General features: G+C 60.1%; 2 protein-coding genes across 5 annotated transcripts in view; one reads left to right on the top strand and one right to left on the bottom strand.

The window, feature by feature from the left end:
* Nucleotides 1–677: 677 nt before the first annotated feature.
* C6H19orf25 (chromosome 6 C19orf25 homolog) lies at nucleotides 678–5,680 on the top strand. 3 transcript variants are annotated; one of them, XM_081502568.1, is made up of 3 exons: nucleotides 678–1,046; nucleotides 4,255–4,433; nucleotides 5,134–5,680. In XM_081502568.1, the coding sequence occupies exons 1-3, from the start codon at nucleotides 917–919 to the stop codon at nucleotides 5,155–5,157; spliced, it is 333 nt and encodes a 110-aa protein (XP_081358694.1). In that variant the 5' UTR covers nucleotides 678–916; the 3' UTR covers nucleotides 5,158–5,680. The 3 variants fall into 3 exon arrangements, with proteins under 3 accessions (XP_081358694.1, XP_081358693.1, XP_081358692.1); XM_081502567.1 differs by lacking the exon at nucleotides 5,134–5,680 and having other exon boundaries at nucleotides 678–815; nucleotides 908–1,046; nucleotides 4,255–4,574; XM_081502566.1 differs by lacking the exon at nucleotides 5,134–5,680 and having other exon boundaries at nucleotides 4,255–4,574.
* The window catches only part of APC2 (APC regulator of Wnt signaling pathway 2), a 23,894-nt gene continuing 15,468 nt past the window's right edge, over nucleotides 5,644–14,069 (bottom strand). For both annotated transcript variants that reach the window (XM_081502563.1, XM_081502564.1), the window contains exon 15: nucleotides 5,644–12,767. In XM_081502563.1, the coding sequence (XP_081358689.1) occupies nucleotides 7,847–12,767 (4,921 nt within the window). In that variant the 3' untranslated portion in view covers nucleotides 5,644–7,846. The remainder of the gene's footprint in view (nucleotides 12,768–14,069) is intronic.

Below are 14,069 nucleotides of genomic sequence, written 5' to 3'. Positions count from 1 at the left end.
ATCCAACGGATGTTGGCAATTTGATCTCTGGTTCCTCTGCCTTTTCTATATCCAGCTTGAACATCTGAAAGTTCACGGTTCACATACTGTTAACCGGTTGAAGACTGGCTTGGAGGATGCTTTGTTAGGCAGTGAGAGAAGCCATTGTGGACCTTACGCCCACAATTTGTGCTTTAGGCCCTGCGCGATGGAGGCTGATGTCGCTTCCTTCCTCATTCTGGTCCACCACCCCACTTCAACTCGCTGTCTTGTCCAACTCTTTCGGACCCCATGGACTATACAGTCCATGGACTTCTCCAGGCCAGAATACTGGAGTGGGTAGCCTTTCCCTTCTCCAGGAGATCCTCCCAACCCAGGGATCGAACCCAGGTCTCCCGCATTGCAGGCGGATTCTTTACCAGCTGAGACACAAGGGAAGCCCAAGAATACTGGAGTGGGTAGCCTATCTTTTCTCCAGAGGATCTTCCCGACCCAGGAATCGAACTGGTGTCTCCTGCATTGCAGGTGGATTCTTTACCAACTGAGCTATCAGGGAAGCCCCACCCATTCTGGTCCAGTGGTACCGAAACTCTCTCGGGCGTGGCCCCTTAAAGGGGGGGTGGCTTCGCGGCGGCTGGGAACCCGAGGAGGCAGGAAGTGCGCATCACGTGCCTATAGGGCGGGCCCGCAGGCCGACCGGAAGCGGAAGTGGTCTCTCGGCCGCTGTGGCGGCTGAGTCTCCGCGGCCAGGGCGAGTTTCTGCTGGAACCTTGTCTTGAGTTGAGCCGGACACTGAAGCCCCAGACCCCGTGCTGTTCCGCCTTGGGAGGAACGAGGCAGGGCTGCCTTCCCCGGGAGAGGGGCTCTGGAGCGTGTGTAGGAGTTTGCTGGGCGGCAGGAACTGCGCGGTCAACGCTCTTTTCTCCAGCCTGCAGGGATGGGCTCCAAGGCCAAGAAGCGCGTGGTGCTGCCCACCCGCCCTGCGCCCCCCACGGTAGAGCAGATCCTGGAGGACGTGCGGGGGGCGCTCGCCGAGGACCCCGTCTTCACCGCACTGGCCCGGGAAGGTAGGGGGAGCCCAGATCGTGTAGGGGAGGGGCGGTCCCGACACCCCAGCAAGAAGGGAAGCACTTGGCTGCTTTTGAGACGCACTGGCAGAGTAAGTGGTCAGGACAGAGACTGTCTGGCCCTACAGTGCCCAAAATACTTAGGTCTGGCCTTTTGCAGAAAAATGGTGTCCACCCCTTGTTCAGAAGATAAATGGAGAAGAGTGACCGCAGTGTCCGACATACAGTTGTAGACTGAATACTGTGTTCTCTATGAGGTTCGTTTATTCGTTCAGCCTTCTTTGAGAACCTCTATGGGCCAGGTTCTATTCTAATCACTGAGGTGGTGAGGTGAGATCTGAACGTTGAAAGTCCCTGGGATTTCCCTGAACGTCCAGTGCTTAGGACTCTGCGATTCCACTGCAGGGGGCATGGGTTCAATCCCTGGTCGGGGAACTAAGATCTTACATACCACGTGGCACAGCCAAGAAAAGGGGAAAAAAAAAAAGGTGAAAGTGCCTGTCCTCAGGCCATTCTAGTGGGTAGAGAGGATCAGTATAAGGCTTGTGGGATGTCAGAAGGTGAGAAACACGTTGGGACTTTTTTGGGGGGTTCGTCTTTGTGTCTTTTTGTTTTTTTTTTAAATTATAGTTGGTTTGCAATGTTAATTTCTGTTTTATAGCAGAGTTACTCAGTTACACATACTCATTCTTTTCCATTATAGTTTATCACAGGATATTGAAAATCCTGTGCTATACAGTAGGACCTTGTTGTTTATCCATCCTGTATATAATAGTTTGCATATGGTTATCCAAAACTCCCAATCATTCTTTCCACCATCCCCCTCCCCCTTTGTGTTTGTTGTTCAGCCGCTCAGTCAGGTCCGACTCTGTAACTTCATGGACTGCAGCACGCCAGGCTTCCCTGTCCTTCACCATCTCCAGGAGTTTGCTCAAACTCATGTCCATTGAGTTGCTAATGCCATCCAACCATCTGATCCTCTGTTGCCCCTTTCTCCTCTTGCCCGAAATCTTTCCCAGCATCAGGGTCTTTTCCAATGAGTCGGCTCTTTGCATCAGTGTTGCATACTTGCAAAGTGTTGGAGGTTCAGCATCAATCCTTCCAGTGAATATTCAAGGTTGATTTCCTTGCTGTCCCTCCCCCTTGGCAACCACAAGTCTTTTCTCTGTGCCTGAGTCTGTTTCTGTTTCATAGGTAAGTTCATTTGCATTATATTTTAGATTCCACATATAAGGGATATCAAACAGTATTTGTCTTTCTCTGACTTCCTTCATTTAGTATGGTAATCTCTAGTTGCATCCATGTTGCTTCAAGTGACAATATTTTTGTGCTTTTTCATGGCTGAGTAGTAATCCATTGTGTATATGTACACCATATCCTTTTTTTTTTCTTACTGTACCCTTTTTATTCCTCTTTATCCATTTATCTGTCGATGGACATTTAGCTTGCTTCCATGTCTTGGCTATTGTAACTAGTGTTGCAGTGAACATTGGGGTGCATGTGTTTTTTTTGAATTATGGTTTCATCTGGATATATTTGCACAGGAGTGGGATTGCTGAATCATATGGTTCCTCTGTTTTTAGTTTTTTGAGGAACTTCTGTGCTGTTTTCACAGTGGCTGCAGTAGCTTATATTCCCACCAACAGTGTAGGAGTGTTTACTGTTCTCTACACCCTCTCCAGCATTTGTTATTTGTAGAGATTTTTTTCTTTTAATATTTATTTGGGTGTGCCAGGTCTTTGTTGTGTCATGCGAACTCTTAGTTGCAGCATGTGGGATCTAGTTCCCTGACCAGGGTTTGAACCTTGGCCCCCTGCATTAGGAGCATGGCGTTTTAGCCAGTGGACTACCAGGGAAGTCCTTATTTGTACAGTTTTTAATGATGACCATACTGACCGGTAGGAGGTGGTACCTCGTTATAGTTTTGATTTGCCTTTCTCCGATAATTAGTGATGTTGAGCATTTTTTTCATGTGATTCTTGACCATCTGTATTTCTTCTTTGGAGAAATGTCTATGTAGGTCTTCTGCCCGTTTTTCAACTGCGTTGTTTTGTTTATTGATATTGAGTTGTATGAGCTGTTTGTATATTTTGGAAATCAAGCCCTTGTCAGTCGCATCTTTTGCAATTATTTTCTCCCAGTCTATAGGCTGTTGATTTCCTTTGCTGGGCAAAAGCTTGTGAATTTGATTAGGTCCTGTTTATTTTTGCTTCTATTTCTGTTGCCTTGGGAGACTGACCTAAGAAAACATAGGTAAGATCTATGTCACAGAACGTTATGCCTATGGTCTCCTCTAGGAGTTTTATGGTGTCATGTCTTATATTTAAGCCTTTAAGCCATACTGAGTTTATTTTTGTGTAGGGTATGTGAGAGTGTTCTAACTTCATTGATTTACATGTGGCTGTGGGACAATTTGTTTTTAAATTAAGTAACAGTAAAAAATTCTGTTCTTTGCTGCACATGGCCACATTTTACAGGCTCAGGAGCCCCTTGCTGCTGCTGTGCTGGGGGGCTCAACTGGGGACGTTTCCATCACCTGGAATGTTGTGTTGGATGGGGCTGCCTGAGTAACCACAGCACTTATTTATCCACAGCCTGCAGCTGGGTCTTTGGCGGCTGCTTGAGCCCCAGCTTAAGGATCACAGGCCTAGGTCCCAAGCACTTGGAGGTTGGGGCCATGAGGCGTGGCCGGTGCTGGGGCCATTCAGGGAGCAGGGGGCTTCCCCTGTTGGCCTGTGTCTGCCTCTCTGTGCACCTTCACTGTCTGGCCTTTCCCACCTTGGTGTCAGGCAGGTGATAAAGTGATCTGTAATCAAATGCAGAGGTTCTGGCCAGTTTGTGGACAAAGGGACCAGGCAGAGCAAGGAGGACCTTGATGTGTGTCCATGTGACCCTGGAGCCTGTGCCTTTTCTGCCCTGACTCCCCCCCTTCTCCTGTACCCTTTAGGAAGTGTGGTCACTGGGAAGTGTGCGTCCTGGCCTCTTCCCATCTCCCTGAGTGCTCAGAGTGCTGGTGAGAGCCAGTTTGCTCTGTGATCAGGGTCAGAACCCTTTTCAGGAGCCAGGGAGTCCCTCCCCTTGGAGGGACTGTGGGTCAGTGGAGTCTAGCCTTTCCTGTGACCTGTCCCCTCCAGTGCATTGTTTTCTCTGGAGGGTAAACTGAGTCCTCTGGTTAACGGGCAGTGATGCTGCCATGTCCTATCCGTAGACCCCCCGGGCCCCTCTGGGAGGGCCGAGGACGCTGAGGCCCAGCGAGAGCAGCTCTACCTCCAGAGCCGGATCTATGTGGCCATGAACCAGCGGCTGCAGCAAGCAGGTGCCCAGCTGGAACAGAAGCGTGCAGACCTGCAGCAGGCGGGAGAGGAGCTGGAGCGGGACATCAGCCAGGTGGGCCAAGTGGCTCTGCCCAGCACGGCGGCCGCCTCCTTGGGATAACCTGGCCCACCGGAACCTCGGGTCCTCCACTCAGCATCTGGCCTGGCACACCTCACCTGACATCTGGCCCCTGGGTCCCAGAAGCAGATTTCTGGCTCTCTGTTCTGCTCCCTAGGCATGCCCTGGCACCCAGAGACCCCAGAGGACACAGCCTGCCCAGTGGGTGTGGGGCCTCATTGGGCATAGACCCCTCCCTGAGGATGGGATCCGGGTTGTGCGCAGGCTCCTTGCCCTGAGGAGCCCAGACTGGACTTCCTTTGAGGCCTAGGGCCCAGGGCCATCAATCCATCCTCCCCTCCCTTCCTCTGGCGACCCTGCTTCACTGACCAATCAGACTGAGCTGGTGGGACCCACCCCTCTGGTTCTGAATTGGGGGGGGGCCCAGAGGTTCCACAAGAGTGTGGGGGTGTTCAGTGTCCTCCCCAGCCCATGGTGACCGTGGTTATGTGAGGAGCAGTAACCCTCAGGGTGAGTGCCACCTCTCAGGGCTCCTGGCACCCCATCTCGGGCCTGGGTGCTCCCCCAGGGCAGGCTCTTGTCTGTCCATCACCTGTGGGATCCAGTCACATGGGGGTACCGTGAGAGGACGTGGTAGTCAGTCCCTGCCCCGGCTCTCACCCAGCGCCCTCCCTCCTTCCACCTTCACCTGTAGACAGGTGGGCAGTGGGCCAGGTGAGGATCGTGAAAGGGCTTTCACCCTAAAAAACCAGTCCCGTGAAGACCAGAGCAGCAGACCAGTGGGAGGTGATAAGCCCACTGAGTGCCTCCGACGACGGTCCCCCCATGGGCCCCTCCTTTCCAGGGTCCCGAAATCTCAGGGCGGCACTGGGACCCCGCACAGCAGACAAGGCAGACCTCGTGTATCCCAGGAGGAAAAGGTGTCTGCTTCACACCTAGAGACCCTAAAACTGGAAACTTGGGGGCCCAGGTGTTGAGAAAGTGGATGCAGCCTCAGTGGCAGCAGTGGACACCAAGCAGCCTCCTCATCCTAGGGAGGGCACTCTTGCACACAACAGACCCTTGTGTCAACCTCGAGTACACTTGGTTGTGGGGAGCGAGGCTGTGCAGGCAGCACATGGACCCAGATGGAAGGCCTGCAAAGCCCCCTCCTGACCCCCACCCTGCCTCACCCCTCTGGAGACTAAGGTGCAGGCAGTTGGAGTGCGATTCAACAGCTGTTTATTAAAGGTGCAGTGGGACACCTGGCTCTGTGGCCTTCTTCCGCCAGGTGATGGCTTTACGGGTGGGGGCTGTATGTATTTACAGGTGTCCTGCGGCACCTGGGATGGGGACGCGGGGAGGGGGCCAAGCCAAGACAACCAGGCTCAGGCTGCGGCAGTATGGTGAGGTAGTGCCCCAAAGTCTGCAGCCAGCTCGCGGTGTCCATCTGCCCCTGGCCGAGGTCTGGCCTGGGTGCCCTGTGTCTCTTGGGTCAGGGCTTCACAGGAGTGTTTGGGGTCCTCGGACTTTGTTCCTCCAAGCTCCGGCCTCAGGCTGATTGTCCAGCGATGGCCAGCACTTCCTTCCAGGAAGCCACTCTGATCAGGGCCTCGGGCTCCCACCAGCCCAACCACTGCGTGGACCGCTGCTGTGATGGACGGAGGTGGCAGGGTGGGCGCTGGACAGGATGGGATGGCTCGGGCCCTGCCCCTGCTTGTGGAGAGAATGCCTAGGGGTGGCTAGCCGGGAGGGTCCTCTGCCACCAGTCATGGCAGCCGACCTGCTCAACCCAGAGGTAGCTCTGGGAATTCTCCCCACGGCCCACGTGGGGAAGCAGGCACACAGCTGCCAGAGCACAGCCTGGGACTCAGTACGTGGGTTCCACTCCAGGCCCCTGCAGTTGGGCAAGCTGGCAGCATTCCCCCATTTCCAGGGGTGGCTCGCCCGTGATGATGGGGTGCAGCATTCTGCAGCCCCCACATTTGACAAGGAGCTCAGAAGGCCACTCCACTCCCCCCTCCCCTTCTGGCTACTGACAGGATGGGGTCAGCCATTTGCAGAGAAGTGTCTTATCCGCCCTGGGGAGGGGCCTCAGGGTCAGCAGTGGTAGTTCTAGCGCCTGCTCAGTCCCCACCGCTTTCCCAGGCTGGCCCTCCCCAGGAGTACGTGGTGCAGCCCTTCCTGCGTCCTGCTTCCACTCCTGGCCCTCAAGCCGAGCCCTGGCCTGCGGGACGATGTCGCAGTGTGTGTGTCTTAAGGAGCGGCAGCACGGCGTGCGAGGGGGGCGGAGGTAGTGCTCCTTCAGCACCTCCTCTCCACCTGGCTCTGTTCCCCTCCTCCCAGAGAAGGGACGGGAACCAGCACACTCTCCTCGGCCCCCAGAGCAGCTCGGCAGGGCGGTGTGACTGCAGATCCTTAGGGCGGCTGAGAGCAGCTCCCGGCTCTCGCCTAGAGTCGGGCTCCTTGGGGAAGGGGGATCGGCTGTTCGGGCAGGTGTGCTGGCCCCCGGGAGGAGGCCACGCCCCACGGAGCCCGCAGATCCAGGGAAAAGGAGACTCAGGGTGCAAAGGCAAAGGTCTGGGACCAGGAAGGCGCCCTCGGGGACCACTTCCCGCAGAGGGCGGTCCAGGTCCCGTGGGCCAGGCGTGGCTACTGGGCGGCGGCTAGGCCCCGGCCTCCGCTCCGTTTCTCGCTCTCCTCAGCCACGGCCCTCCCGGCACGCCTGCTTCTCCTTGTTCCTTAACGAGGGCTGCGGGGAAGCCCTGTGTCCCCAACGCCCCCGACCAGTTTCGGGGTGCTCCAGGCTCCCCGCGCGTCTCCGTCTGGGGTTGGGGCGGCCTTTCTGTCGGGCGCAGACACGCCCATCCCGCACGCCCCCAGCTGAGGCCGAAACGGCAAACAAACCCGCTAAGCTGTAGTTAACCAATTACCCGGCCCTTCCTGTAATTACAGGCTTTCTCTTGCGCACGCGCAGCCGCCGCCGTCGTCGCCCCGGGCTGGCAGGCTCCTGCTGCCGCCCTCCCAGCCCCGTCCCCACCTCGGCGGGCACTGTCACCCCCGCCCCTGCGTTCCCCAGAAGGGAGGGGAGCAAGTGTGGTGCTAACGCCGGGCCCGGCAGGGCCAGGAACCCAGAAGGGCACCGCTGAGGACGGCCCCAGCCAGGAGGGTGGTCTCCGCGCGGGCGCCGGGGCCTCGTGGGCGCCCCCTTGCGGTGACGCGCGCTCCAGCCCGCAGCTCACTTTACTCCCGAATCCTCCTCGGCTCAAAAGCAAGCGTCTACGCGTGAGTGCGAGGCCCGTGTGGGCAGGGGTGAGGCTCGGAGGGCGGGGCCCAGGGTGGGTGGCAGGCGGGTCCTGGGACCACCCTCGGGGCAGCCAGACGGCCCTGGGCCAGGAGAGGATGTTCTGGAAGTCTAGTCCTGGCCACTATTCCAGGAGGCTGGTGGGGACGGGGGTGGGGGCCTTCTCCACGGCGGAGTCAGCGGTGGCCGCCACCATGGGGCTGGGCACGTAGTTGAAGGGGGGGACGCGGGCGGAGCGGCTGGGGGAGCCGTGCCGGCTGGCGGGGACGAAGGGGGTGGGGGCGGGCCCTTTGGCGGGGGACCCGTCCACGTCGCTGCCAAGAAGGGAGGTGGGGCCGCCGGCCGTGGCCTGGGGGGGCGCCCTGCTCTCCATGCTTGGGGACGTGCTGGAGTTGGTCTTCGCGGCCGCGAAGTCCTCAGTCTGGACCACGGCGTCGCTAGTCTTGCGCTGCGGCAGGCCGGCCGGGCCGTCCTCCGGCGGGGAGCCCAGCAGCGGCAGGGCGCGGGCGGGCAGCGTGCTCCGCAGGATGTGCGGGACGTCCTCGTCCCGGATGCGGCGCCACGTGGTGCCCGGCGCGGCCACCCTGGGCAGCGGCCCGGCCTCCCCTGCGCTGCTGCGGCGGGTGGCGTCCGCCGCAGGTTCGGGGCTGGCGGCATCGGGTCTGCGGGCCACGCTGATGTGGGGTAGGGAGGCGTAGCGCTTGACCGTCTCGGGCCCGGCGGCCGGCGTGCGGACGGGCAAGCGGGACGGGCTCTCGGAGCTGGTGCGCCGGGGCTGCCGCTCGCTGGGGCGGGGCCGGGCCGCGGGGGCCCGCTGGGGGGCCGGGGCCTGCCGGGAGCCTGCCCGCAGCTCATCACAGCGCGAGGAGCAGAGGAAGACAGCGGGTAGTGCGGGCCGGCCACGGCAGGGCGAGGCAGCCTGGGTGGTCGGGTTGGTGGCCTCCGGGGCGGACAGTTCCGAGCGTCGGCGGCGCAGCAGGCCCGGCGACTCCTTGATAAAGGTCAGCTGCCGCCGGAAACCCGAGCGATCGGAGGATTCGCTGCCGCTGGAGCGGGCGGAGGCCACGCGCACCAGGCCCAGGCGGCTCCCTCGGGCTGCAGGGCCCCCTTCTGCGCCCACCCGGCCCCTAGGGCCTGGCTCTGGGGCTGCCCTAGCCAAGGGCGGCGGTCCCCGCCTGGCGGGCCTCTGCATGAAGGGGATCCTCACGGGCGACTTCTGCGTCTTGTGCTGCTTGGCCAGTAGGGCCCTCGCTGGAGTCTTGGGCACTGGGGAGGCTTTGGGGCCGGGCAGGGGCCCTGCAGGCTGGGCAGCAGGGGGTGACCTCCTGGGCAGAGGCTGGGAGGCCGGTGAGGTCTGAGAGGAACTTGACGACGGAGTCTTGGCAAGGCGGGCTGGTGGTGTGGCACTTCTCTGCGGGGGGCTGAGCGGCGCCAGCTCTGAGATCTTGCCAGGCCGGTGCAGGCTCCTAGACCGCTGCTGCCCTGGGCTGGGGGCTTTGGTGGGGGCTGCCGGCAGCACGGGGCTGGGGGCTCCCATCTTTCTTGCCACAATGCGGGAACCAGGGGCACCTCTGGGCTGTGCCCGGGTGGCCGGGCTGGGCATGTAGATCACTGTATGTCCCCGGAGCACTGCTGGCACCCCATTCGGGGCCTTCTGAGTGCCACGCGGCTTCTCTGGCCCACTGCTGCGCTGGGTGAGGGCGCCTTCCGGTTTCTCTGGCCGCAGGGCACCACCTGCCTGGCCCTCTGCCCTTGGCCGATGCCCCTTCCTATGCAGGGTGGGCTGCAGGGTGGAACCCACCGACTGCCCTGTTGCAAAAGATAGAACGGAATCGGACTCTGAGGAGGCCTCGCGGGCAGCTGCCGCTGCAGCCTGGTGCAGCCATGTGGCAACAGAGTTGGCGCCCTCCTGGATGGCACGCCACTCGATGCTGTCCAGGTCTGAGGCATGGTCTGAGCTGGCCGCCTCCTCACTACGCTCCCGGGGCCCCTCTGCTGCACACTCCTTTGGCTGGGCCTGTCGGGGTGGGCGGCGCCTTGGGCCGGACACCTGGGGCTGGCGCCTGGGCAAGGCTGAGCCGATGCAGCGTCGGAGCAGCTCTGCCTCGGCCCGCGGGCTGGGGGAGCCATCCTGCCTGCCCCCGGGGCCCAGGTCCTTGGTGAGCCCTGGCTTATGGACCCGGGGCCGGCTGGCCATGCACTCGGAGGGCTCAGGTTCACTGAGGGAGCTGGCGGAGGAGCTCAGGGAGTAGCACGGTGGTGTCTCATCTGCAATGAGGCTGGGCTGGGCCCGGGTGGGCGGTGCCGCCTTGGGGGCAGCCTTGGGCACAGCCTTGGGCACAGCCTGTACCTCCTTCCTGGCACCAGCCGGTCGCTCCCTCTTCACCGCCCGGGGGATCGCGGATGCCCGGCGTGGGGGTGCTGCTGCCATCGCCGTGGCCAGCTCCTCATCCGAGTCATTGCCATAGAAACAGTACACAGCCTCCTCGGTGGGCGTTGTGAGGCACAGAGACTGCAGAGCCCCGTCCCCATGCTCCCGGCCTGGGCGGGAGCTGTCAGTGTCCCTGCAGGCGCTCGCGGGCCGGTGGAGGGGCAGCTCCAGCCCTGCCCGGCTCCTGCCAGCCCCCCGGGGCTGCTCTGTGCTGCGGCCCATGCCCCCCACCCTGTGCCGCTGCTCAACAGGCTGCCTGGTGGGGGCAGCACGACCCGCGGGCTTCTGCCCATCCAAACGCCCGCCATCCTTGAGGGGTCCCTGCAGGGTCTCATCACTGAGGGAGGCGGCGCTGGAGAAATTGACTGGAGTGCCCTCGGCCGAGTCAGTGCAGGAGTCGTCCTCACGGGCCGGGGCAGGCACCAGCATGTAGACGGGCACAGGCAGCGCGCGGCGGCCAGGCACCAGTGCCGAGGCCACCTTGCGGAGCCGGGCAGGCACAGCCCCACCGAGGCACTCACGCAGCAGCTCCAGCTCCTGGTCGGTGGACACCGGCCCTTCCAGACAGCCACTGGCCTCGTCACGTCGGCGGTGCCCTGGGCCTCCGCCTCCCCCGCTGCCTCGCTCTGGGCAGGCAGGGGGTAGCAGCCGCAGCTCCACATCCTTCTGCACATAGAGCTCGTGCAGGGCCAGTGCGCTGAGGCTGGAGGCACATGAGAAGTTCTCGTCGGGCTTCTCCACGGTGAAACGCACGCTGCCCGCGTCCAGCTCGGAGGGCAGCCGGCAGCGCTCCCGGCAGTCGGCGATGTCCAGGAAGCGCTTCACATAACTCTCCCACTGCAGGCTGAACTGGGTGGCCTCCCGCTCGCCCGGTGGTGCGGGGGCCAGCGGCGGTGTCTTGCTGCGGCTCGGCGGCATGGTTTGCCCGGGGCTATCAGGCAGCTCACTGGGGCTGACCGTGCCGCTGCCCAGCCCACTGCACGGGTCACTGGGGATGGAGCTGGCGATAGACGGGCTCTCGAAGCTGCCCAGCGAACTGACTGAGCTGCAGCGGCTCAGCACCAACGGTGTCTCCTGCACGCAGTTCTCAGAGGAGCTGGACGGCGTGGCATCCTCCACCCCCAGACCCCGACCCCTCTGGGGTGCCGGGATGGCCATGGGCAGGGAGGCGGCCCCCGGGCCCCTCCAGGCCCCATCCAGCTCTGCCTTACCAGGGCCAGCCTCCTCCAGCCCCTCCAAGGACGAGTCGCTCTCGTCTAGGTCCCCAGCCTCGCTTGGCCCTGGGCGGCCAGCTGAGGACAGCGAGGACAGAGAGCTGCAGCGGGACAGGCAGAGGGGTGCCTTCTCGACCACTAGCTTCTCAGGCACACTGCTCAGGCCCTCTGTGGACAGCCAGGCCTGTTTCCGGGCCCCAGGGGCCAGGGACCCCACACCCGCCCTGGTGGTGCCCTCCAGCAGCGGCACGTGCTGGTAGGTGGGGGACAGCTTGATGGTACGCACGTGGGCATCTGTGGCTTTGGCATCCCGGGCCTCAGGCTCAGCCTGGCCACCGGGCAGGTTGAGGTCAAGCCGGCTGGGCCGCGCCTGGCCACGCGGGAGCCCCTCTCGGTGCTCGGCCAGAGCAGCCAGCGAGCAGGGCTGTGAGTGCTCACGAGGACAGTGCCCATCACTGGTGCTACCGCTGTTCAGACTGTCATTGGAAAGGCTGGCGTGGGCTGCCTTGAGCCGTAGCAGTGGGTGAGCCCGGCTGCCGCCCGCTTCCCGCCGCCCCCCCCCAGGCCCCCTGCAAGGTGAGCAGGATTGGGCACGGCCTTCTCGCGGGGCCTCCTGCCCAGGGTCCCCGGAGCTGAGGCTGAAGCTGTCCTCAGACGAGGTGTGCAGGGCCGAGATGTCCTCCACCAGCCTGTCGATGCGAGCCACCGCCAGCGCCAGCTTGGCCTTGGCCCTAGCTGCCACGGCTCCCTCCCCACCAGCCTCCTTCTCTACCTCCAGGCCTCCTCGGCGGATGAGCGGGGCTCGGGCCAGCGCCTGGCCCTGCAGGAAGGGGCTGCCCAGGAAGAGGGAGAGCACTGCGGGGCTGGCAGGCTCTGCGGCAGTGGCGGCAGCGGCCAGGGAGGGCGCATCGTCGTCGTCAAAGCAGCCCGAGTCAGAGGCGTAGTCCTGGGCCAGGCCGTCCAGGTGGCGCAGGGGCGGGAGGGGCTTCTTGGAGGCGGCTTCGGCCTCCGGCAGGCCCTGCTTCTCCAGGTGGTCAAGCGCCTGCGCCAGGTGCCGTGTGTCCAACTCGGCCTCTAGCGCGCGCTGCTTGCGCACGTACAGGCTGGGTGCGCAGGAGCCCGGGGAGACCGCGGTGGCCGCCGGCTGGTACTTGGCCGGCCGGTGAGCCAGCAGGTTGCGCAGCGCGGCGGCGCTGCCCATGGCGATCATCTTGTGCTTGGAGTGCACCAGGTTCCGCAGCATGCCCACGGCGCCCAGGTCCCACAGCAGCTCCTGGTCGCGAGGGCTGCGGGCCGACAGGTTCCAGAGCGTGCCGCACGCGTTGCTCACTATGGTCAGGCTGTGCGACGTCAGGTGCTGCAGCAGCGTCTGCAGGCAATTGTGGTCGCGGAGCACCTGCCTGCGGGAGGCGGGGCGGAGCGCGTCAGGCCCCGCCCAGCCTGGACGCTGCCCACCATCCTCTGCACCCTCCGCGGCAGGATGGGGCAAATCCAAACAGAAGATGCCCAGGTAACTTTGAATTTCAAAAACAGGGCTAAATTCTTAGTGTAAGTGTATCCCAAACATTGGATGGGATGTACTTGTGCCAAAGCTTTATTAATGTCAAACTATTAAACAGTACTATTCATTCATTAATAATATGCATTTAAAATGAAATTTAGTTAACTCATTTTTTAAAATTTTTATTCTATAATGGAGTATAGTTGACTTACAATGTTGTTAGTTTTAGACGTACAGCACAGTGGTTCTGTTACACCTTTATACATTCTCGGATTCTTTTCGCATCTACGTTACTAGATTGAGTAGAAATCGCTGTGCTATACAGTAGGTCCTTGTTATTTTACATATAGTAGTGTGTAGTATATCTCATTATATACCTATACTAAAGATTTCTGTTTGTTTCTAAAGATACTATTTATTATTAGCACTAGTAGTAGATAAAATGTTTTATTTTGCTTGATAAGACTTTCTTTTTCCTGTCCACTCCATGACTTGTGAGATCTTATTTCCCCCACCAGGGATGACTGAACCCGGGCCCTCGGTATTGAAAGCAAGTCCTAACCACTGCACGCCAGGGAATTCTCTACTGGGGTAAGATCGTTAGCACAGGTATATCCCATGTAATTGGAGAAGTGAATGGCAACCCATTCCAGTATTCTTGCCTGGAAAACTCCATGGACAGAGGAGCCTGGAGGTCTGTACTCCATGGGGTTGCAAAGAGTCGGACACAACTGAGTGACTAACACTTACTTACCCCATGTAATATTTGGGATATACTGAAAATAGTATTGGGGGCTTCCCAGGTGGTGCTAGTGGTAAAGAAGCCACCTGCCAATATGGGAGAGGTGGATTCAACCTCTGGATTGGGGCCCTGGACAAGGAAATGGCAATGCACTCCAGTATTCTTGCCTGGGAAAGCGCATGGACAGAGGAGCTCGTGGACTGTAGCCCACCAGGACCCTCTGTCCGTGGGGTCCCAGAGAGTCAGACACAACTGACTAAGCACACACACACCAAGATAGTATTAAAAGGAAACAGAAATCTAAGTATTGTTTCTTAATGTTTTAACTGATAAAATCTTCAGCACAGGTATATCCCATGCAATATTTGGGATATACTGAGATGTATACTTTTTAAAAGTTATGTACTTTCATACTTCAGAAGCATTACTTATTAGTAATATTAATTGATTTTAATAAAT

The sequence above is a fragment of the Giraffa tippelskirchi genome, chromosome 6 (assembly GCF_054371585.1).
Source record: "Giraffa tippelskirchi isolate mGirTip1 chromosome 6, T2T-mGirTip1v1.2.pri, whole genome shotgun sequence".
Classification (NCBI taxonomy): Eukaryota; Metazoa; Chordata; class Mammalia; order Artiodactyla; family Giraffidae; genus Giraffa; species Giraffa tippelskirchi.
The sequence above is the reverse complement of the archived record's forward strand: the minus strand, read 5'-3'. Positions and strand labels throughout refer to the sequence as shown.